This window comes from Hippoglossus hippoglossus, chromosome 10 (genome assembly GCF_009819705.1).
Source record: "Hippoglossus hippoglossus isolate fHipHip1 chromosome 10, fHipHip1.pri, whole genome shotgun sequence".
In the NCBI taxonomy this organism is placed as follows: domain Eukaryota; kingdom Metazoa; phylum Chordata; class Actinopteri; order Pleuronectiformes; family Pleuronectidae; genus Hippoglossus; species Hippoglossus hippoglossus.
This window is the reverse complement of record NC_047160.1, coordinates 15,101,965-15,127,911: the sequence shown is the minus strand read 5'-3', so window position 1 is coordinate 15,127,911 and position 25,947 is coordinate 15,101,965. Positions and strand designations below refer to the sequence as shown.

General features: G+C 43.6%; 1 protein-coding gene across 1 annotated transcript in view; it reads right to left on the bottom strand.

The window, feature by feature from the left end:
- Positions 1-25,947, bottom strand: part of LOC117769355 (dedicator of cytokinesis protein 2) — a 101,701-nt gene that overhangs the window by 60,997 nt on the left and 14,757 nt on the right. Inside the window, exons 18-24 of the mRNA XM_034598225.1 lie at positions 24,953-25,050; positions 24,761-24,850; positions 24,405-24,505; positions 21,432-21,566; positions 16,636-16,744; positions 16,198-16,268; positions 12,438-12,544 (exon numbers count right to left, since the gene is read on the bottom strand). Of these exons, the coding sequence (XP_034454116.1) occupies positions 12,438-12,544; positions 16,198-16,268; positions 16,636-16,744; positions 21,432-21,566; positions 24,405-24,505; positions 24,761-24,850; positions 24,953-25,050 (711 nt within the window). The remainder of the gene's footprint in view (positions 1-12,437; positions 12,545-16,197; positions 16,269-16,635; positions 16,745-21,431; positions 21,567-24,404; positions 24,506-24,760; positions 24,851-24,952; positions 25,051-25,947) is intronic.

The following is a 25,947-nucleotide window of genomic DNA, read 5'->3' as shown; positions in this document are numbered from 1 at the left end:
ATCTCGCTTAGAGTCGCCCCTCCTTCAAATCGCCTCTGGAGCCTCCTGGATATGAGCATCAATAGTGATGAAGCACAGGCTGCCTTGGTAATGCTCCGTCAAGACTAGTTGATCGTGTCGGGTCCCTGATGTGGAGCAGCGCCTTTAACTTAACAGGTATTTCTCTCATTTGGCCTCGAACAAAGTCAAGAATGTAAATATCCACTGCTGCAGCCTGAGTGGTAGGCTTCTCAGAGACGGCTTTGAACTGCACCATTGTCCTGGGGGCTGTCAGTCTTGTAACGAACACCAGCTACAATGGCGTGCTGCAGGTGTAGGTCGTTCTTCAAGAGGACATTTGAAATCCCTCCCATTTCAAGGACTTCCTGCTCTAGGGCACTGCGCCGTGGCTGATTGTACAAGAGCGGGAAAAGAACAATCCTTGCACCCAAATGAGAAGCTTTTTTTCCCCTTCTAAAAACAAATGATGGTTCCTCACAGTAGATCAAGTCAGAGGTGCAATTAAACATGATGGATGCCGGCTGCATTTCCCCTCAGACTATTTAAAACAGATATTGCAGGAGCAAATACTGTGAGGGAAAGAGCGGAGCCGATTTCCTATTTGCTGACTCTGTACGTGTGCTTCCACACCATCCATCTTGATTCACATTTATTGTCCTTACATAACAAGAAATGTAAAAGTAAGCATCAATAACCAATCAACAGTTCTGTGCTGTCACAAGTGTTTTGAAAGTTTGATGTGATCTACGAAAGAATTCAACGTAACATTTTCATGCCGTTGGAAAAGACGCAGTTCGGCACGGACGGACCAGCAAACTCAAAGAGACACGTGAGAACAAAATGTTCATGAGCATTCACGTTCCTTTACACACTTGTGTTTCTAGGTTCCACTCTCCTGAGCGAGCTTGGTTGCATTTGGTGTGGAACAGCCCGCGGTGCAACAGCGCAGTAAATCAATTCAGCCATGCTGCAGAAGAAAGCTTTGGCAACACGTATACTGACAGACAAATGGAAATCAAGGTCTTGGGGCAAACATCAAGATGCAGTTTTTTTTCATCTAGCCTCCACCGTTTGCAGACAAAGACACACACAGGTGACGACATATATTCAAAACCCATACCAAGAGAGCTTCGAGGACTCATCTATATTCACCAACTGTCTTTTCATCCTGGACCTAATCTCACACTCGTAATACCGATGTGCGTCCACGTCCCCAAGTGTGACTTGTCCTTTTTGTTTCCAACTTGGTGTTTCGCCGCTGTTTGATGTGTGAGAGCTGGAATCTCTCTGTGCGTGTGTGTGTGTGTGAGAGTGTGGCTATGTGTTTGGGTTACCAAGAGTAGACAGCCGCCAGCGCTGGCAGGCCACCGTGGAGAGCAGCTTTGATGGCTCAGCAGCGAGCTCATCCCTTCTCCCTGTTCATATTTTTTCATTTGACAGCCAAGCACAATAAACTATAGCACATGATAATGAGATGCGCTCCAAATTTCTAAGACCCATATAAATCTGAGGACGTCTTCCTCTCTTTCTCTCCAAGCCCTCCCTCCCTCCCCTCCCTTTGCTTGCCATCCTTTGCTTTGGGGAAGATGGAGTGATAGAACAGATGATAATGAGGAGGATTGGAGGCGCGGAGATGAGTAAATCTCTGGGAGTTGAGACGGGGCTGGAACCGAGCCAACTGTCTCCCTGCTCCTGTGATGACTAAATGTCTCTCTCAGCAGGTTTCTCATTCCTCCGTGTCATTTTGGATGTCATCCTCTCATCCACTCTCACGCCACCTTTCATTTATCTTCCTCCCTACTTGTTCCCCTTTTTCCCTTGGTCCATCTTAAAACACCATTTGGAATTTAAAGCCCCGCATTTACTATTTGTACATTGGTCGTGCCCGACTGTCTGCACTTGTCTCGCTCCCTCTTTTTTTAATAAATCGCTGGTTTAATCTTGTGCGGTGATAACACATATTTGACGCGCATGATTTGTAAAAGCAAGAAAGCTGTCTGGAAATGGTTTAGTAGGATAATATTATTTTTTTCATAGAACTGCATAAAATTGTCTCTCCTGTGCGGATGAGTGGTCTCCGGAAAGTACAGGCCGATAAGTTACAGATGATAGTGCCCTGCTGAGTGATGGTGATATACAGTGGCAATGATCTTTGAAAGTACACTTTTCAATGCTGAGTTTTTCCTGGGATGCTGATAAGACCCGGTACAGAACAAATACTGTCAGCAAAACCAAAGTAAACACAATCGCAGTACATGGTGCTTTTCCTCACACCATACACACAGAGGCACACACACGCAGACCGAAACTTACTTCAGCAAGAAACTAAGAACTACTGTATATGAATAACAACTATCCATCCATCAATTCATTGTCTTACACTTATCTGGCTCAGGTAGTGGAGGTAGCCGGACATGTAGGGTATCCCAGACGTCCTTCTCCCTAGCCCAATTTCCATCGCTTCCTGGGGGATCTTGAGGCGTTACCCACTCAGATGGGATATGTAATCCAACCAGCAAGATCTGGGTCTACCCCGGGGTCTCCTCCAATTTGGGCATGCCTGGCAAACCTCTGAACGATGGCGCCCAGGAAGTATCCTGAGTAGATGCCCCAACCACCTAAACTGTCCCCTTTCGATGGGAAGGAGCAGTGGTTCTAGTTTCGAGCTCCCTCCTGATGTGTGAACTCACCCTCTTACGATGAGCCCAGTCACCCAACGTGTAGAAAACTAATTTCGGCCACTTGTATTTGCGTGTGACCATAAGTGAGGATTGGAACGTAGATTGACTGGTAAATCGAGAGCTTTGCCTTGCGGCTCAGCTCCTCCCTCACCACACCATTCGAGTACGACGCCACACCGACCCGCCTGTTCGTCTCGTGCTTCATCCTCCCCGTGCACAAGAACCAGAGATACTTAAACTCCTTCACTCAGGGCATCAACCCAACCCCAACCCGGAGAGGTGAATCTACTGCTTTCCATCAGAGAACCATGGCCTCCCAATGGAGGAGCTGACTCTCCTCCCGACTGCTTCACAATCAGCTGCAAACTGCTCCAGAGCACAATGGAGGTCACTGCCTGATGAAGCCAACAGACCCACATCCTCTGCAAAAACCAGGGATGCACTGAAAACCAGTCCATGACAATCCCGAACAGAACTGGAATAACACCAGGTATATGTTAATATTTGCTCATTTGTCCAGGCAGATCTGGGCATGTTTGTCATGTTTACGGCAAAAACAAAGATTTGCTGCAAGGATACCAAGATACTATTACTCAGATAATCCCTTCTGTTTTTCAGATGCCGAATCACTTATTATGCCCCATGTTTCAAACGGCGTGTATATTATCTTTCCGCTCGTCTTCATGAGTCACCCACTGATTGACACCTCCTGGCTGCTCACTCTTCCACACAACTATTGAAGTGATTGACCAATTAGTCTGTTGATGACATTTGCAGATACGGTGTTTTGATCAATTAAACCGAGGCAGATCAATGCTACATGAATCCCTTGAGGTGAAGCAGCCCACTGCTTTGACTAATGGTCATACTTACTCCCAGTGTCCTCTAATGGGACAGTGAAACATTCAAAAGCTGTGGTTCTGATGAGGTCTATACACATCTGATCTTAGCTTTTAAAATCGTTTCGTATTGTTCAGATTATATAATCTGTAAATCTTCATTCATATCACATAAGAATATTATTCCCAATCTTCTCTGACTGCTGCAGTAATTTGTCATAATATCACAATGACATCCATCTCAGCTGCTGTATAATGACCTGGAGTCCCACAGGGGATCGTTAAGATAGCAACAGCCCCAGAGATGTTACTTTGCTGGAACCTGAGAGTCGGGCCCACAGAGCTGTGCATCCTTTGACAGCACCAAGCTGTTTTGTCAGGATGCTCCTGAGCCGAGTGAACGTTAAAGCATCAGTACCAAACAAGTGAATGGGCGAGTACACTCATACAATGACCATTGTGTCCCCGTCCCTGTCTGCATTCATTTCCCCATGAGACACACGTGTGGATCAGACTGTAGATGAGATGGTGGGAGAGAGTGAGGCAGAGGCATTTCCCAAAGTGACAAAACTCCATTCACTTTCCTCGATTCATCTCATCCATCCCTGTTTTCTTCCTGTGTTTCATCCCCAACCTCCCAAACTACATCCCCGTAGAGACTGAATGACAACAACTACCCCCTCCCCTCTCATTAACCTTCTGGTACCATCAACTCACCGCTCTACAGTCAGCACAGCTATTTTGGGTCAGGCTGTACAACAACAGTCAAAAATCATTTTTGCAGATGGCTTCTCTGCTGTCAATCACCGCACCGTGTGCTTGACAGCATATATCCGACCCCCCCCCCCCCACACACACACACACACACACACAGCTTCCGACCCAATTTCAATTCATAATACTCTGACAGGTAAAGCGAGCACTTTTTGCCTGGTGTTCGTGAGCATGATCTCACTGCATTAACAGTACGGCGTGACATGAACCCTAATGTGATGTAACGATAGCTAATGTAATGCAAGTCTTCACGTAATAATGTATCAGCGTGAGAGGTGAGGAGCGGAGAGGCACTTTAAGACTGCTTGAAGATACACGGCAGCCGTATGACTATTACATTTTATATTTATTATTTCACGATTCATGTGTCGGTCTCTTAAAACGTCTATAAAATGGGAACATGGACACTTACTGGATCACCAAACCACACGCATGCACTCTCACGGAACCCTGCGCTGCTGTAAAACTGTCTGCTTTGACATTATCACGGCATCTCCAGCTGCTTTGGTTACAACAAACAGTAAATGCTGTTCACTTGTGGTGCATGCAAACACTCAATTACTCTCAGGGTACCCCTCACACATTAATCACACATGGAGAGGCACACGTCTCGAGAATCGTCCATCCAATCGCCCCAAGGAAGTGCAGTGCTGACTTTGGAGTGAATTTGGACACGCGATACGTTTAATATGAATAGATTTTGAAATAACAGGCTGGGCCTCATCAACCTAAGTGACATTGTCAATCACGACAACAGCACATTCATGACAACGGCAACAACCACTCCTGTTCGGGGCGCTGCGTGCTGGGTCGAGCTCCACCGAGCAGCTCCTTCAGCAGCAGCGGTGGCGCGGCTTCAGGGTTCTGCGGACTGGTCTTTACTTGCCGCGGCTGCAACCAGCACAATCACAGGCCAAGCAAACACCCCATTCTTAACAGGCCCATTTCCAAAAGACACTGCTCTTATGTCGTTAAAGATATTGACACACAAGTAAAGGCGTTACATCTCGATTGATAGTCTATATCTTTGTCTTTTAAAGCTCTCTCGGAAGCCAGATGTAGAAAACCACATTCACTGTATCTGGGGCCTAAAGTGACCCGTCGCTAATGCTGATTGGTGGAGAGTGTGCGTACAACCAAGATCACTCTGCACTGATTAAATCCTGACGATAATAACTGTACAGTACATCACTCATTCATAATGATCGAGCGTCGACATGCATCTGTTAAGTAATCACAGCAGGAGGATATATAGGCACGGGTGTGAACAAGGTCAATTATACTGTATAAAGTGTTGCAGTAAAATGCCAGCAATTTAAGTAATGAGATTTCTGATGTTTATATGGATTACTGTGATAAATAAAAAAAAATAATTACACTAGAGAGGGCACAAGCAGCTTGTTTTTTTTTAATTTTCTGCCTCATGGGTTATTCCTATGCCGAGACATACCTTGCCGTAACAGTTAATCTTACAAGCGAATTACACTGAAACACTTGGGGTTTCTTTTAATCCGTTTATTGTGAACTACAAGACGAGTGACACGACAGCAGCCTTTTTCTCCAGCTGTACAGATGGACAAGGGGAAATGGCGGCCCAGCGGAGAAGAGGGTTAGTGGATTGAGTCAGGGACTTTGACCAGCTTTGGGAAATGAGTGGGCAAACAAAATGACAGACTCATCCCGCTGTCCCTCTGCTCTTTGCTCTCCCTGACCTCTCGTCCTGCCAGCGTGGATGCTCTCAATCTGTCACAGTGATTGCCTGATGGCATTATAATTTGCCTAAATTAAGCCATAATGCGCCTGGTAAATTTAATTTGGTCTCAAAACCAGATTAACCCACGTGACAGGATGCACATGTGTATCTGTGCATGTGCGCCAGCTTATGCGTATGCGTGCGTTGTATGTGTGTGTGTGTGTGTGTGTACGCAGTATGTTCTTGCCAAGGCCCCTAATCCGGGGACCGTATGCTGAATAAATCAGAGGTATTTTTGAGTGAGCGAAGAAAAAAATAAATCCCTTCAAATACTGCTCATGTATGCAACCAGAAAAACAAATACATAGACAAACAAAAATCACAGTTTTGGATGAACACACACAAACACATGGGACAATGGGACAGGACCTCAATACAAGCATAGCATCTATTTTCCTCATAGGAAGCAAAAAACAACTGTATAAGCAAGTATGTAACGTACATTACATATCTTACATACATTACAGTAGTTAAAGAGGCAAACTCTCATCAGTCTTGATTCTTTAACCCAATGAGGTAACAATAGTGTTTGAGTTAATAGCGTACAAAAGTAATAGTATTGCAAAAATAAAAGTACTGCAAAGTTTGTATATATTCAGCGTCTTCAGTAGTAACTGCGTCCCTTTGACTACATTCCCATTAAACAAATGCTGTATTGAGTTACTGTCAATGCAAACCACACATTTCCTACTGGTGCAGCTTCACATTAAAAACATTCACCTGGTGACTTTTATTGTGAAGTAGTCGCAGGAAATGTATTGTAAGTCAGTGAGTTTAGCACTTACTACGATTAAGTAAGTATATGTACAAAACAAGACAACAGACCCCTTTTGCATGTTTTGAGATCAGTTTGAAATCAGATAAAAGGCTGTGGCAAAAAGTAAAGTTTGCCTTCTCGATTTAAAAGAACCGAGAGTTACAGCGGACCAGCTGCTCTCTGGAAGCTTGTTCCGGATATGTGGAGCATAAAAACCGAACGCTGCCTCTCCATGTTTAATTTTGACTCTGGGGACCGAGAGCGGACCTGAGGCGTTTGGATGGTTCAGAACTCGGCAGCAGATCAGAGATATGTTTTTTTGGCCCTAAACCGTTCAGTGCTTTTAAACCAACAGCACTATTCTCAAGTCAATTCACCTGGAAGAAGAAACATGTCGAGGATTTGTAAAAGATCTGAGGCCATGCAATTAGAGACAATTCTGTAAAATCCTGTTGGCAGTAGTATTGAGGAGGCAGGAGGAGGATTTCAGATGTTCTGATGGTTTTTTCTGGTTGATCGGATCAAATTGTGTCGACCCTCTTCAATTGATTTGAAGACTCAGATATCCTGCAGCTGATATGGAGGCAAACTGACTGCAGAAACTCAGGGGCCACTGACTTCTGTCAACAACTGCAAACAAGGCATGTGACTTGCAATTCTGAGTTTCAAATTATAAATAAAAAGAAATAATGAAACTGGAAATTCGTTTCTCACTCCCCGTGTATTCAAGTCTATTCTATTCTGACCAGCCTGAAGTCAGCTGTCATCTTTGTGGGTGCGATGGCATTTTAGAAAGGAAATTAAACAAGCTCATTGGGCAGGGGTGTTTTCAGTCATTTATCATTTTGTGAGTACTTCTTTCTTTTATATTTGTGTGCATGAAGAAACTCTAAGAAGAAGACGCCACAGTGAGCTGTAAGAAGCAGAGCTGCAGGCGTAAGGCTCGTGCTGTGTGCAGCATTAAATCAGATCACGGCTGCTCACAAAAATCTGGAAAAAAAGTAAAAAGGTCCAATTATTTATCAAATGAAAAAAGTTTATTTTGCTGTCCCCTGAACTCTGTGAACTGTCGCCAAATTGTAGCCAGGACTGACATCTTTAAGGACTTCTTGTTTCCTGTTGTTTGCTGATTTTCACCAAAATATAACCATGTTTTTCTCAGAGAGGAGCAAATCCACTTAAATTAAACAGTCATAGTGCATAACGCCTCAGTGGAAAGAGGTCTGTTTATACCTACATGTCCCAATTAGTCAAATAGACAGTTATCTTCATCATTACCGCTGCAAGTCCCTGTGTTAACAAGAAGAGTGTATGCAATTACCTGCCGAGGTAAGTGAATATTGTTATCTTAATAATGTGCCATTAAAATAACAAGTGAAACACTGACTTCAGACCAGGTAGTTTTTCAAGTCAATCACTCAATCAGTCTTCCCAGCCTCAAGAAAGAAAATGCGAGGCGTCTTTGAACGTGATCGGCTATGCTATTTAAATAATGTGACTATAAAATATCAACAGCCCAGAAAAACCTTCTGGTTACAGTATCTTAGGAAAAATATGTGGAGCCAACGCATTCACTCATTAGGGAGGAAATGAATCAAAACCAATAAGGTAAAATACAAAGTATCTACATTATGATATTGTACGTTAATGATCTAGTTTTGTATAAACGACTTTTTTATCGTCAAATGGAGGCCAATGAATTACATTTTTTTCTTTTAATACAGTAAAAACAAAACCAACGACCTGTTAAATTGTTCAATCTCACTTTCTGTCAAACATGAGCTAGCAAGGCATCTACTGTCTTACACACACACACACACACACACACACACACACACACACACACACACACACACACACACACACACACACACACACACACACACACACACACACACACACACACACACACACACACACACACACACACTATTCCCTTCCATCAGCTAGCCTCTGCTTCACTGTCAGTGGCTTGACATTTCTCCCTGGAGACGCTCAGACAGACAGCTGGGGTTATTAAATGTGTATTGCAGTGCAGTGATCGGACACCGGGGGCCATTACCCGTTATAAATTCGCAATTCCGCTCTGCTGCAAATTTCCGCCTCCTGGACGAACGGCACCGGAGCACAGACAAGCCCCTTGATTAGCATCCCAATGCTAAAATGCGTCTCAATTAATCCGAGTGTCAGCCCTCATTTGCTGAGGTGGGGAGGGAGATGGAATGGACCGGTGTATAGATGAAGAAATAAATAAGCAGAAATAAATAAATAAGTCCTCCTCTCCCAGCGGATGGTGGGAGAATGAGAGGAGAAGGAGGGGCTAAATGTCGCTGGTAAACATTATGCAGGTTTGCTGACAGATTTAGAGTGAGCAGGCCTTAAACTTTAATCACTGCTGGGCTGTTTGATAGCAAAACAAGGCCCATTTCTCCCCTTCTCCCACTAATTCTCTTTTTATTTTCCACTTCCCCTCCAGGCTGTTTTACCTTCATTCAGCACCTCCCCATCTACCTCTTCTTTCCTCTCTATTTTTCTCAAATCCCTTTTTCGATCTATCCCATTATCAGTTATCTTTCCAATCCATTCACCCAACCCTCTTAATTTTTACGAAAAGTCGTAAACTGTAATTTCCAATGCTTTGCCTGACAAAATTGTTTATGTTTATATATTTAAATGGGGACAATGCACCCGTGCGTAAGTCCAACATGTGCCAGAATGAGCCGCGCATGCTTTTTATCTGCAGTCCCGCAGGTTGAATACAAAAACAGAGAAACAACATTTACACACACATATAAAACACAGAGGTACATGCATAGACTAATGCATGAATAATTAATAAACATATACTTTATGACTTATATGGAAACATGGACAAAGGCACATCACACATGGAAGGCACAAAAGTACACAGGTGTATCATGCCAAAGCAGATGAATGATAAAACAAAAAGCACTGAGACACAACAAGAGAATTAAAAAAATAGTGTTTGTCGTACACTGAGGGATCTTCTCTCTATAGCCTGCTCTCTCCTTTTCTACCTGTTGTTCCCATCAGTCCCTTTCCTCTCACTTGCATTGCTCTCTTCCCTCCACCCGCTGCTTTCCCGGTGACGGTGTAACTCTGAGCGTGTTGTCAGCCAGCCGGAGGGCCGAGCCTGTTGTCTCATCCCCCGGGGAATCAATCACTGGAGCCAGGATCAATACCAAAAGGTCCGTATCCCGGGCCGGCTACCGGCTTGTGTTGGCAGCGACTGACTGATGAGCGAGGCCCCGCTGCTGTACACCGAGGAATAAACACTACAGCCACTGCACACACCTCTTAAGAATACCCCACTGCACAAACACCGAAATGCACAAATACACTCACCCCCAGATATGGCAGCATCAGCCACACTCTGAAACATATACAGACAAATGTGTTTGCAGGTTGTGTGTGAGAATGCATTCATGCACACACTGGGGCATCTTCAGTGTCTATGGCAGAGGCTCACATTCTCTGACAGTCTATTTCCAAGTCCTCAGTTTGTTACTGCAGAAGCTCAATTACGAGCCTCCAGATGATAAAGTCTGTATTATAGAGTAGTGCAACATTAGCCCACTCTATCCATCGCCTCTGCTGGGGAAACCAACACTTATCAGCCCACTACAAGCAAATTAGACAGAAGTAATTGGTCTCAGCAGAGGAGGGGGGGGGGGGGGGGGGGTGAACTCAGACTGGTGAGGCGTGTGTCCTCACTGATGTGTGGTGCACTTTAAAGCTACAGTAAAGACTAAATGATGTGTCCCCGGACATATCCGGAGAAAATCATGTAAAAGCAGAGCAGGCACGGAGTGAAAAAAGTGACACATTCACGACAGTCAAGCTGCAGCAGCCTGAAAACACTTCTGTCTTATCAGACTCAAACACTGGCAGTTCATACAGGTATGACTAAACTTATCTTTCTCTATATTCAGCCCAAATACCGAGAGAAGAAGAATCTAGTAATTTTCTGTTTGCAATAAGATATTTTCGCTGAGGGCGCCGAGGGAATGTCAACAGCACAAGGACAAAAGAAAACCATCAGAAGTCCGATAAAATATCTGTTTGGGTCGATGATGTTTTAGCCTCGAGGCTGCTCGTCTCCAGGAAGTGACCTTTACCACCGGCGGAGGTAAACATTAACAGGAGACACTTGTGCTGATTGTAATAAGATGGTATCTGAATGCACTGATTGTAATGTCAGAGGAGGTGAACAAAGCAGAGCAGTAATTGTGTGTTACAGCGTCAACGTCAAATAACAATACGGTTTCCTTTATCCCAGTAGAAGATTGTTTTGTTTGTTTGAATTCTAGCTGAAGAAAATAATGTTGGCTTCCTTTTAACTTTAGACATTTTGTAACAAATATATAATAATAGAATAATTTGGATTAATATTCAAAATTGATAGTGATAACCCTCGAGCCATGAAGGTTGTGTTTACACCCCTGTCCATTTGTTGGTTGTTTGTTTGTTTGTTGCAAGCAAGATTAAAGCAAAAAGTTTGGGTATGTGTAAAAGGTATGTGTCAAGAATTCATTATATTTTGGTGCAGGTTTGGATCTGGACGTGGATACACAGTTCCTTTAATATTTATTCAATATTGTGAGTTGTAGCGTTTTTTCAGATTTCTCAGTAAATTATTTGATCTTAATTTTGAAAAAGACATGTTCATGGGACTGATATATAGGAGTTTGTGCAATGTGGTGCAGATCCAAATAAAAACCGGTGGCCTTGGCAGAGATGTGCTCTCCACTGAGTCTCATTCTAGTGTGTTTGTTTGTTTGCCAGCAAGATTACGAAAAAACCACAGAAAAAGATTTTCCATGAGACTCAGTAAAGAACGGTACACGGGCCAAGAAAAAAACAATTCAATTTTGGCACTGAATCAGGACAAATTAATGGACTCCGGATTTTTTCCCCCCACTTTCTTTAACATTGTGAGCTTGGTTTTTTGTTTTGTTTTGTTTTTATATTTCATTTCGCTACAAAACAATTCAGGTCTCATTCAATCACCTTTATCAAGAATATTTAGGGGACTATGAGAGTGTGACATTTGTTGCAGCTTGATTGAATTGAAGGGGACTGTTGGGCCTTAGCGGTATTCGCTCTCTCATTCTAGTTATTTAATGTGTCACATCAAGTCCGCTCTAAACTGTATTAAGAAATTTGATTTGATTTGATGTTTCTACATCTCAGTGAACCAAATCAGAAGCATGAATGCATAAACAACAGTTTGCCGTTTAACCATTTTGCTGATGCTTTTAACCAGAGTGCTTTACTGGATTGCCTCACAGAGAACAGAACATTATGTTCGCTGTATTAGCAGCAGCACACTTTTATCCACTGTGCTGTACCAAGACAAATCCTTTAGAGCATAATACATGGGTAGTCACAGGAGCAGCTGTCCGCCCTGCTCAAATTACTCCGTGTATAACAGACCTTTTAATGCGATCTCAACCTTTAAGTGAGATGCAACTAATGCTCTGCAGGATTTCACACAGGACGGCGCGGCGGCCGTCTGATACTGTGCACATCTGAGATTAAGTCTTCACATAAACCGTCGACTCTGCTATTAGTCCAGGGCCGAGGCCTGCAATTAGAGAAAATGTGCACACCTTGTTTCTGGAAGAGTCGGCTGCTCACGATTTCAGTCATGGAGGCCACCTTCTGTTTCTGCAGTTTCTCGGGGGGGATGCAGGAATAGAAGTCGTGCAGCAGCTGACTGGGGAGAGGAAGCAGAGGGGAGCATGAATTAATAATCAGCGGGACGATTACACGGGAGAAGCAACAGGTGTTGTTTGAAAATGAGCGGCATGATTATTCCGAGAATAATTTTGGCACAGATGACTGCGTGTGTTCTGAAAATCTCCTGCTCTGATTATTCCTGCGGCACAGTGGAGCAGCGGTTAGCACTCTTGCCAAACAAGAATGTTCCTGGTTTGAATCCTGGTTCGTCCTGGTTCCTCCTGTGTGGACTTTGCACATTCTCCCCGTGCTTGTGTGGGTTTTCTCAGGGTACTCAGTCTTTCCTCCCACAGTAAAAAGACATGCACATTGGGGTTAGGTTCAATGGAGACCCTTAATTGATTGTAATGAGAATGTGAGAGTGAATGGTTATTTGCCTCCCCCAATGTCAGCTGGGATTGGCTCCAGCTCCCCCCCGGGACCCTCAAAAGGATAAGCGGTATATATTATAGAAGGAGTGGATGGATTACATGGGAAAAGCAACAGGTGTGGTTTGAAAATGAGCATTAAGGATAGCAGAGTCAATCATTTTCTACAGATTATTGCATGTATTTTGAATTTAAAAAAAACTCTAATGCAGCAAGAGGCTTGTGGGTTCAAGCATGTCCTCCCAGTGTCTGCGTGGTTTGTCTCTGGTTTCTTCAGCTTCCGCCCACAGCCCAAAGACATGCACCTTAATCGATAAATCTAAATTGCCCGTGGGCGCATGACTGGTTGTTCGTCTCCATTTGTCAGCTCTGGGATACGCTGGCGACCTCTCCAGGGTGTACCCCACCTCGTGCCCTGTCAGCTGGGATTGGCTTCAGCCTCCACGGGACCCTCAAAAGGATAAGAGCTTCAGATAATGGATGGATGGACGATTGTTCCCACAGTAAAATAATTAAAGATTGAAAATGCAAAACCAATAAGTCCAACTTTAAACATCTCTCTCTTAAATTTGTAGACTCTACAACCACTAAAAGCAGTGACTGCATCAGAGTGCCATGTATAATGCATTAAATAAACTATCCAAAGCCTAAAGATGCTTAAATAAAGACACAGGTTTGACTCAGTCCTTGTCCAAAATTCAATTTTAGAATAAGTAAACAGTCTGGTTCCAAGCACTGACGCCACTTAGAAAGATTGAATGTCAGAGTATGATGAAAACAAATCTCTCTGCATTTTCTTTTACTTTGTCTTTGTCTCCTTAAATTATGAATTATATGCTGCGGTAGAACTACTAATGAAAGAATGATACGCACCCCCTCTTCTCCAACAACGACAATGTTTGTGTGTGACTTTAGAAGTTTGTGAGCTGGCACGAGAGCAGGTTGTGTCGCAGGTGCTCGGGTGCAGACGATTCGGGCCCTCTAATCATCGGAGCCGAATCTAATTAAAACCCAAAATGTCAAGCTACACCCAGTGGACACGCAGAGGACTCATGCATGGCTACTAATGTCTGCGCACGTACCACTCGGTGGACCACACTGCAGGGGGGGGGGGGGGGGGGGGGGGGGGTTTACATGGTGCAGCAATGTGAGGGTAGAGGAGGAGATAAGACAAAGCTTTGATGTCCACCTCCTGCACTGTGGTTGTGACTCACAAAGCTTTCAGAAACTCTGCCCAGGGCTTTTTCGGATCAAAAATGCAGTGGAGACCTCATTTGAAAAGTTCAGATGACTCGGCTATTAATTGTGCAAGTTACGTGCAGACAGTAAAGGTGAGCGAGTGTTTGAATCAGGGGGAAAATAAATGAGGGAGAGGGAGAATATGCGCGCTGATTTTTAACTCTCTGCCCCCTGTCGCCTTTCTACTTTGCATGTGTGTGTGTTTGGGCGGGGGCGCGGCGACAGGTGTTGCAGGTAGAGCCACGTTGACACTGAGCCCCTTTGGGGGACTGAACTGGCAGATGTGGATAATCCTCAAACGCACACATGGACACACAGAAGCCCACGTAGGTCACAGAAAGGTGAGAAGAGAAGTTATGAGGATGATGGTGTTTAAAACGGAACGTGGCGAGTCAAGAAAATGTCAATTAACGTCCTCTTTCTGTAAAGTAACGAGGTCAGGCCGAGACATTGGTTCCGTGTTTGTTTGTGGGATTGCAAATAAAAGTTCCTGCAATTTCTAGTTTACAAAAAATAACAAATAAAAATCTCCACCGACTGGTCAAGTATGAGCACTGAGGACCTTTTCTGAGCTGAGCAGGATAGTGTAAGTGGGATTCTGGGTCAGGGAGAGGTTAAACAAGCCATTCAGAGTTGCTTTGCAGTTCAGGAGGCTGTGAATCAAGCTAAGAGAGGACGTTCAAATGGGTTTTGTTTGGTGGTTTTGTAGAAATTGCCAATTGTCAGTTCACGCAGGGGCACATGGAGGAGCTGCAGAGTGTGTGTGTGTGTGTGTGTGTGTGTGTGTGTGTGTGTGTGTGTGTGTGTGTGTGTGTGTGTGTGTGCCTCTGCCAGGATGTAGGGAGTGGAGGACAAAAGGTATGAGGGTCACTGAACACGAGCCAACAGGAAAAGTTAAGCTGAGCAGCCATACATCCTCTCTGCCTGTGTCCCTCAATTACACCAAGGGTAAGGTGCGAGTGTGAATGTGTGTGTCTGTGTCTCCATGTCCTTGTAGGTTTTAAAACCAATTTTGTTACCAAACCCCTGTGACCGGTTTTTACATCTTCAAAAGGTCAAGGTTTGGGTAAAGTCCATAACCAAAATGACGGGTGTGAAAGGTGCCTTAGACCACGGTCCATCAGAAACTAATTTTATCTGACCAAATAAAGTGATCTAGGGCCGGATCAGACTAAACCACGATCCTATTCATTTGCAGTGTGACGAAGTGTTGCCCAGGCTCACAGGACTGCTTGCTTCGACTCTAACAATATCACCTCTGACCATATAGTGTTAAATCTCTTTACACAGATTCTGCCTGTGAATGTGCAGAATCTGTAGGAGAGGGACAAGATTTTGGAACAGGAAGTCTTCTGGTTGTCTTTTCTAGTTTGACCAATCACATATGAGCAGGCTTTGGTTGCACACCTACAAAAAGTTGACTCGTGAACTTGTCAGAACTTGTAAACAGTGTACAGACGGGGTCTTGGCCGGATATCTGCTGTCTATACCTGAGGCCCCATTGGCCGTTGCCCATAGCGGCTAACTCGTCATCAGACGATGGCCATTGGACTCTGGGATTCTACAATGTTTGAATGATGTAACATTTGTTGCATTTGATCTAATGTTGAGTGCAGCACCTGAAGCTGGTGATGCTGGTAGTAATAACATGATTAACACAATGAACCGGTTCATTTACTTTCTACCCACTGAATGGAGAACACCCCAACGTCAGGTATAGGTGTATAAGATGCAGCCCATGTAGATGATGGCGACAGGATGTTCATATGTCATTTAAAGAATCTTTATTGTGCTCCCTAAAGTCCAATGTGAAACCAAAACTAACTGGATCAAATGTAAACAATGTAACAAAGACATGAACCTTGGTTCGGACCTTGTACCAGACATTTTAAGGTATGAAATGTTAAGTTGTGATGGTTAGGACACGGGAATGTATCATAGAAACACTGCACTGTAGAAAGACAGTCATGTGTGTGTGTGCGCATGTCTTTCTATGGTTGTAAGGACACATTTTGTGGCTTACCTGAGGAGCTTGGGATCAAACACTTTCTCAACATCATGCAGGACTGTTGGCAGGTACTTCAGAGCGGCAACCTGATGACAAGCACACACACACACCCACACACACACACACAGTTGTTTAATAGAAGGTGACAAGGGGGCTCTCATCAGAACTGAGTGAAAGGATCCATTTTATTTTTCACAGGGCTCCTTGTCTGTCTTCCTAACTTTCAGTGACTCCCACTGTTTGTAAGTCTGCTTTGTAGCAAGAACAGAGAACAAGAGGAAGAGATCACGCTGCGGAATGCTAATGCAGTCGGAAACATGGCATGGGAGCATGAGGAGGAGGAAGAAGAGGAGGGAGGAAGCAGAAGAGAGGTGATGATGAAGGTGAGAAAATGTAAAGAGGAGTAAACAGTGGTGTAGTCTACATAGGTGCAGGGCGAGTGTGTGTGATTACCCTGAGCAGCAGAGTGGTGGTGTAGTCGGTTTTCATCAGGCTGTTGATGGACTCAAAGAGCCTCCTCAGCGAATCCTCAAACTCTTCCTGCTCTTTCCCCTCGTACAGCCTGTAGGAGGTCAGGAGGAGATGAATATAAATGTAACAGGGAAATCAGAAAAGAGTCAAGGAGAGGAAGCAGGGATGTCAGAAATCCTAACGTGACATGATTAACTTATATGGAGACGTTGGGAGGGGAGGGATGACGAAGGCAAAACAGATTAAGGAAAGAATTGAAATATTGGAGAAAACCAAAAGTGACAGTGGTTATTCTAGTATCTGAGTAGATAACCCAATGGATCATCATCGTGAATAAACTGATGGTTCAGTTTTAGGGTTGTCGATTTTTATTATAAATTCTAACTTCAATTTAAACAACTCTAATGACCAATTTAAATTCACAATATAAAGCGCAACAGTGACCACCCACTTTTAGAGTGTCTCTGGCTCCAGAAGTAAATTTCCCATTCATTCTCTCCATTGAAACTTCAGAATATCCTTACATTAAAAAAAAAGAGCTGGAACCAAGCCGATGACTTGTGACCATAAAACATGTTTGCAAACTATTTATGTGACATAGGAACATTGAATGTGCAGAGGACAGGTGTGTAGCAGTCACGTTGCGTCATCCCTGTCATGCTTAAACTAATCTGATATACATTGTTTCTGAGAAGATTAAACATGATGATACAATATGATAATTTGCAAGTCGCATCTTTTCTTGGAAGCGTACTTTTTATTATTCTCTTTGCAGATTTTATTTCCCTGCTTTAAAAACATTTTATTTTTTCAAAAAACAACTCTGCTGGGATATGGGCCTGTATTACCCAGCAGTAGTTTGTATTTCATCACAGTTTGAATTGATTCAAAGTTGGTGATGACAATGTTCTTTCGAGCTTCTTCACTGGGCCAGCACTGGTTTCTCTGCACCAACTCAGAGTAGTGACAAGTGAAATTACGCCTTAACTCTTGTGTTGTTATGGAAATGGGACCATCAGTAGAATTGGCTGCAGTTCCTCACATCTGCTTTCCACAATATGGTTTAAAATACATTCAGCATGCAGACGCAATATTCAGTCATTTAAAACTAAAAGGAATATTAAATTGTATGTATAAGACCAACACCCAAGTCCATACTGTCTTAGTGATTCCTGCCCAGCATGCACTTGTTCTCCATTGCATTGTTATTCAATCGCAGTGACACAGCAAACAGATGCAAATTAAAACTTAATACACAACGACTGCTTTGATCACAGCAATCCTTCTCTAACTTAAATCAAAAAACTCCCATCACCCACACAGCACTCTACCATCCCCCTTCATTCCAACTTCCTCCACCCCTGGCAAACTTTTTCTCTCATCAATCTCTCCACCTCCTTCCTCTCCCCCAGTCCCCTCTCTATCGCTGCGTGATCCAGTGGAGCTGTGCAGTTGTTAATTACAATGGAAGTCAGGAGTGCTAGAGGGAAGGATTAGCATGTGGCACACGGCAAATTTAGCATGTGGGGGGAGGGATTAGGTGGTAACACACGGAGGTATTATCACCGGGCTCTTTGCAGAGTACAGTTATGATTACAGACGCATTGTCCTACTTAATCCACCAGCCCTGTCTGCACATTAATATGTGTTTGTGTGCGTGTGTATTTGTGTGTGTGTGTCGTAGACTATTGCTGGGGACAGATTTTAGACTAATGACAATTAATTGTGGACGGCTTCTCAAATTAGGGACAAAACCTGTGTCCCTAAGAAAAGCTGATTTTAGGGTCAGTGGTTAAAATGACCATAGCTGAAACGTATCTACACACACACACACACACACACACACACACACACACACACACACACACACACACTCTATATCTCACACGTAAGCACAACCGTCACAGTAGCTTGGTGAACTAATACTGGAGACAGATGGAGAAGAGAGAGAAAGAGGGATGAAGAGAGGATGATCAGCGGGGGGGGAGGGAGGGGAACGACACTGAGGGAAAAAAGTCAGACGAAAGGAGAGGAGAGTGGGAGGGAGAGTACAGAGGGAGGACAAGCTCAGCTGTATAACGTCGTGGGTTGAGAGGGAAAAAATGAAAAAAGAACAACAAGGCAACAGTAAACATGTCCCGCATGAGTTATGAAATCCCTGCCTGAGCAAGTCAGTCACAAATGTCACCTTCTGAATAAGAGTGGCAGATTCCCCCGCCAACAATCAGCAGAAATGATCAATGCTGCAAATAAGCAGTGAGATTTCCCTCAGGTTCCTTCAAAACATGAAATGCAGATGTTTTCTCATGGCACGTGGACGAAAACACAAGTGGTGCAGTGACCAACATTACTGAGATGCAGTACTCCTTTAAATGTTGCCAAAAAAGAATATTGTTTGTGTTAAAGTGTGCATGATGTGTTTTAAAAAGTGGTGCAGTGGTTAGTGTTACAGCAAGAACCCTGGTTTGGCCGGAGTTTGCATGTTCTCCTCCCGCCTGCGTAGGTTTTTTTTACTTAGTCCCATAGTCCAAAGACATGCAGATTGGGGTGAGGTTGTCCGTAGGCGTGCATGTGAGGGTGAATGGCATTTTGTCTCTGTATGTTGGCCCTGTGATACGCTGGCGACCTGTCCAGGGTGCACCCCGCCCCTCGCCCAGTGGCTCCAGTTCCCTGCCACCTTCAAAGGATAAGCATTATAAATAATAGATTTGTTGACATGTTGTATCTGATGGAATGATCATGATAATCAAGTATGTGCCTCTGTAGTCTTTCTATTTTATTTTAATCTAATTTCATTATTTTTAACGAGTGTTATTAAAACCAGATAGATAATATCCTACCATGAGAAATTCTCGCAGAAGATGTGAGATGTAATTCTAATATTGAGATAACAAATCGCAAAGCCTTGATATTGTGATTAATAGAAAAGATTATGGGATCGTAACATCACGTCTCATAGGAAAGAGGAAGGAAGTGATCCCATGATAATGTCCTAATCATAGTACTGGGTGAACACACATGGAAAAGTTGCAAAAAAGTAAGAGATGAGGAATAAAGGTATGAAAGAAGGATATATTTTAAAGATGAGTGGAGGGATGGAGAGAAAGAGAACGAGGACGAGGGTAATGAAAGAGGAGAAACAGGGAACATAGCAGGTGCTTGAGGGAAAGTAAAGAGAAACAGATACAACTGATGAACTATCTATAGGGAAGTGATGAAAGCTACCGGGCGTGAAGGACAGAAAGAAGGTGAAGGTAAGAGCAAAATCTGGTCCAGCGCCTCTTACATATTTACATAAGTAAACATTTCACGCTCCTACGCTCCGAAGCAAGTTTGACAAGCTAATAAATCTTCGATGCTGCCTATTTAACTATTAATGACTGCTAGTCCTGATGGTGATGATGATGGAGTCTAGCAGATGCAACTACAGCACCGGCAGCTCCCTTGAATCCCAGATTCTCTGCTATAGTGACGACGCCTTACAGGAGGAGATATGTGATGGGAAAAGTTTAGATGCAGAGGAAGTTGGAGTCGTCCACTGCAAGTGGTTGGATGACGACAGACACAGGAGGAGAGAAGAAGAGTGGGAGGGTGAGGAATGGGGGTGGAGCCAATGGAGGAGCAATGGAGTGACACTGTGATGCAAACACACACACACAGAGGACATATGCTTAAAAGATTCTTATGTGTGCGCTTGTTTGTACTCACACATGCCGACAAATATGTTTAAATACACACGCACACACAAATACACTCGCCCTCTTGTGAATCCACACCAATACATCCCCACAAATCCACAAATCCACAAATCCACACACACACACACACACACACTATGAATAACCCACCACATCAATAAACTGACACACCAACTCCAACAAACAAAGACAACATGACCTTTAGAAGATTAAAAAGCGCAGCTATTCTTATCAGGTCTTTGTATTGACTTTGTATTCGAGTCGTTGTGGCCAGTCTAAACAAAACATTATTGCCCCTCATAACACTCATTCTGAGAGCGATCTAACCTTATCCTCACCACAGTTCACGACTAACCCATGACCTTCACCGGGAGCTCAGAAATGACGTTTGGCCTCATTATGACCGAGCTTTGGTCCCCATGAGGGCTACTGGTCCTGACAAGGTCAGTGTTTATGCTGGGAAAGGTCCTAAATATGTATAAAACATTAGTACACACATAATACACACACACACAAATCCCCTTCCAACAACTCATACATTACTCATACTATTATCATTCAGGCAGAAACGATCAATTCAGAACACGCATGTGTCTTATAAACACACACTTATATACAGAAATGCACACACCATAAGCTTCCCACAGATAAGGCTCATAACACAATTGTGGATCATGTTTCTGATCCGTCAGCATTCACTTCTGCACTGCAGCTACAAATGGTGTTTACACTTATCATATGGTGCAGCTCGCGCCTCAGCACAGTGGGTGTCAAGAGTCTCTCCTGGAGGAACTTTGTGTGCGGTGGGCGGCCCCGTTCACCAGAGCTGCCCTGTCATTAGCTCTCATTTGGACGATGCACTTCATCATCAATGCTTATTAGCAACGTTAGTGCTGCAATCAGCAGTCTATTCTCACAGAGCTGTCAAAAACTATTACTCCGGTGCAGTGTCACTGGGCTCTGTGTGTGTGTGTGTGTGTGTGTGTGTGTGTCTCTCTATTTGCATCAATATGAGTTCAGAAGGCAATTAAAGGTCATTATCACAGTGATCAGTTCACAAAAAGCTGCGTATACACTCACTGGGAGTAGAGCATGCGTGAACGGACGATGAACTTGAAGATGTACTCGAGGGCTTTGAGGGTTCGGAGGATGGGCTCACACTGTTCCCCTCGGCTGGACACGTCCAGATATCTCCTCAGCACCGACAACAGCTTCCTAGGGGAGAGTGATAGGAAGAAAACAAGTGAGAGAAAAAGAGAAGAGTGATAAGAAAGTTAATGAAAGAGGGAATCAAAATCATTCAGACATTGAATTGTCGTTCCTTCTCTGACGTTCCACAGGTTTGGGAAGTTAATCACCAACTCTATTTTTCACTTCCATGGAGCAGAAAGAGTGCAACAGAGGGAGTGAAAGAGGGACAGAGAGGAAGACAGGGCAGAAGGGTGGAAAAACCACAAAATAGTATTTCACACCTCAAAAGGTGTAGCCTACCTTTCACTCATCTTACAGATACTTGTATTTGCCCTCAGATTCATGGCAAAGCTAGAATTACCACCCTGCGGTTCTATGCCTTCGCCAACCACTTCAGTTTTAAACTACGTAAATTTTTTTCCAGATGAATATGAGGTCACTGTGACCTTTGACCTTTGATAACTGAAATCGAATCGGTTCATCTTTGCGTCAAAAAGACAACTGGTCAATTTTAAAGAAATTCCATACGTACAAATTTGAGATATCATGTTCAAGAGAATGTACAAGTGAACGTTTGTACCCAATTTGAAGAAAATGAAAGTATTTCTAAGCGGTTGAGTACACAAGAATAAAAATCTCTCCCAAATTTTAAACAATTCCCTCAAGGCATTCTTCAGATATCATGTTCACCAGGCACTTGACCTTTGACATTATACCACTAAAAATCTAATCAGTTCATCTTTGAGTCCATATGAACGCTTGAAACAAATTTGAAGAAATTATCTCGAGTCATTCTTGAGATATCGTGTTCACAAACACGGCCACTGGAAGTATCTGGTGCGGAGGCATACAAAGTAATTCTCCAACACATGCAGACCTTACATGTGTCTTTACACACACACTGAAATAAAGCTCGGTGGAGAGAGGTGAGGGTGGCAGAGGGTGACGGTCTGAGTTTATGACCTGTCACCATTTCTACTGTATTAACTCAATGACGTGCAATGTTAGCACAGATCATAAACCACTGAACTACAGGCCTACAGGCGCATAAGACCTGGATCTGTGATGGCTCTACTTTCATGAAATGGCAACCCACTAACTGGTTTAAATCCTCTTAAACAATAAGAGTTCCATTGAAAAAATAAACTCTAATCTGGTTTCACTGCCATCAGGGCGACCTTGAAAATATTACCAACACCATTACCATTCTGTCCCACTTTGTTTTGTTTTGGCAGATGGCTTAAAAGGTAAGCACAGGAGGATTTATTCCTTTTTAAAGCAAGAGATTGGGAGTTTAAAATGTAGTGAGAGGGAGTCAGAGTTTTACATAACTGCCTCGGTGCTGACAGGCGTTAAGCTGCAGTGACCCTGCAGGGGAGGGGAGGGAGTGAGGGTGATGAGGAGACAGATGAAGAGATGGAGTGAAGAGGAGACAGGAGGAGAAGAGAGCAGTTACGAGAGGAGGAGAGTGGCGGGGATAATTGGGCAAAGAAAAGAACAGAGGAGGAGCAGACGCAAGATGCGAGGGGAATAAAGATGCAGGAGAGAGGTTTTTTAATTTCCGAACTAAAGCTTTGGCAACACAAACAAATGTTTTCTCTAGTGCCCACTGAATTAAAGTGAAGTGAATTAACAGAGAGAGGAGGAGAAGCCAGAAGTGTATGAGGGCCATGCCTGAGTGCTTCAGCTGTTATGCCACTGGGAGCCAGGGTTAAAGCTCCGGCTATCTGGGAGTTACAGTAAAAACACACACTCTAATCCGTTTCACTCGACTGGTGCAAATGCGACACACACACTGACCTCCAGTGGCATCTGGATACAGCGCAGTAATCAGTTACTTGACATTCGATATGCAGATGACTTTTAAATCACGACAGTAGGTTTAATACTTGTGTGGCAAACCTGAAAGGATTATGTGTTTGATTCCTACTGGGACAAGCACCAGAGCTATGCATGGATTTTTTTCCAATGGTGTACTTTTCTTTCGATAGGCAATATGGAGAGTAAAATCCAGGGAGTTCAATCTATAATAGATGGGAGAATTTCTTAAAAATGCAATCAAGAAAACCATGAAAACCTTGAATGGCCTGAAACAGCCAATAGTACAGTTGTGTATGTTTGTTAATATGCGGTTTATTACCGCCCATAGTATTAAAGACCCTCACCCACTGGACGGTAGTAACTGTCAACCACATGGGATCTACGCCCGAATGCATACCGAGCTTTATCGTCCAATTTACTCTCAATGAACATCATGCTTTAATGTAGAAGACTTGAAACTAGCCCTTGAGACCATAAACTCCAAAATTATTTATTGACGTTTAAAAATCGAGTGAGAAGTTGGGTCATTTCCTTGTTGCAACCAATGGAGTCACCCTCTGCTGGTCATTTGAGAGATTGCAGGCACTTCTACATGAGCTTCACTTTCCAGACATGGGGTCTACGTGCCTTTTTTATTTACAGTGTCTGGTTGACATTTGATGAATCCCACAGTAAAATGATTTACACATGAAACAACTGTACATGCTCAGTGAGTTTAATTGATCGTAAAGTCTCATGTCGCAGATTCAAAAAGGAGCTGTGGTTTGTTTTGTTTTTTCTCAAGACATTAACATTTGCTTTTTTAATTTACTTTAAAGATCAAACTGACTTTTTTAGTGTTGTTTTCGACTCTGATCATAATTCCTTTGGTGCATTTTGCTTTTTTGCAGGTTTAATTACTTTTTTTTGGGCTTCTTTATGTGTCAGAACACTTAAAACACTTTAAACCTCTCCTCAGTGTTAAGTGGAGATATGCTGTTTATGGTGTTATTTGAATGAAGCGAAATAGGGAAGTGGTTTCGGATCCAGGATGTAACCTACTTGTAGGCCAACGTGGCGCTAAAGTGCTGCTTGATGTAGGCCTCCAACACCGTGTTGAAGTGCTGGAACTTTCTGTCGGCAATCAGACCGATGATGTGTATCTGGCAGGGAAAAGAGAGACACACAGAAACGCAGGCAGGGTTACATGTTTACGGAGCAGGAGACTTTTACAAGGCCGGCGGGAATTCGTGTACAATCATCTGATAGACGTGTTTATTTGGAAGCAGGTGGACAGGTAGACACAGAGATGTCGAGACTAGATGCACCTGGAGACAGCCTGTCAAAAAATCAGCTCCATCTGTTGATAAAGCAAGACAAACAAGGGTAAACACACACAGGCACACACACACACTTACCAAGGCATCAAACACGAGGATGTCGTAGTCGTCTGTCTGAGAGTGCTCCATCATGATGTTGAACAAGGCATCCAGAGTGTCTTGCAGAAACTATGCACACGTATTAAAAACGAGACAAAGGAGAGGTCCAGTGAGAACTCACACAGACCCGTCTCGACCCAGAGACACACTTGTATTCGAACGCACACTGACCTTGACCACCTCCTCTCCATCGATGATTTTGAGCTTCTCCAGGTTTTCTCTGAGGAGTTCAGGTCGAGTCCTCCACTTGAGCAGCCCCAGCAGGCCGACTGGAGGGGAGACAGTCAGAGACAATATTATTCCGTTCGTCTGTCTAAACCCGAACAGACAGTGCACACATCCATATATCCGATGGATTCTGGAAAAGATTTGGAGGATTTTGTGCGCTAAACAATTACTTGATTATTCCAAACAAGGCATAGACACAGTGATTACATCATGGAAAGTTTAAGTCTTCATTAAAGTGTTATATTTAATTAAATTTAAGTTAGGCCACTAGGGGTCTCTCAATCGATACAATAACGTCGTGGACAAGCGTGGGATCATGGGAGTTTCTGTCATTAATTCTGCTACAGTTTGACTCGGGCCAGATTTCCATGTCTCTGTAGAGCTGCCCAATCGAAGCTGGCTGCTTTCCCTGTCCAATCATTTGTGACTTAGTAAGCCAAACCATGCATCTGATGGGTAGCATTGTGTGTGTGTGTGTGTGTGGTTCAGGTGATTAATAATGCAGGATAATGTTCATTATGGTGATGGACTGGCTTGCTCACTAACAGCTGTTGCACTGCACCTGTGTCTGATGCACCTCGGTGTTTGGAGTGTATGTGCGTGTTTGCATTTGTAGACGTGGGTACGCTCTTCAGTGTGTGTGAGTGAGTGGCTGCCTGTCAGAGTGTGTAGGACAAAATGACGACACTCCCCACTAATAAAACCAGAGTGTATAAACTGTTCCCTCCCATCCTCTGCTTACTATCTTATGACAGTAACACGCGCACACACACACACACACACACACACACACACACACACACACACACACACACACACACACTTCCCCTTCAGAGGACATTAAAATGACTTACATTGATTTCCTGGGGACATTCTGACATTAACCATAGTTACGACTTGCCACTTAAACCTAACCTTAACTTAATCTATCTCTTCTC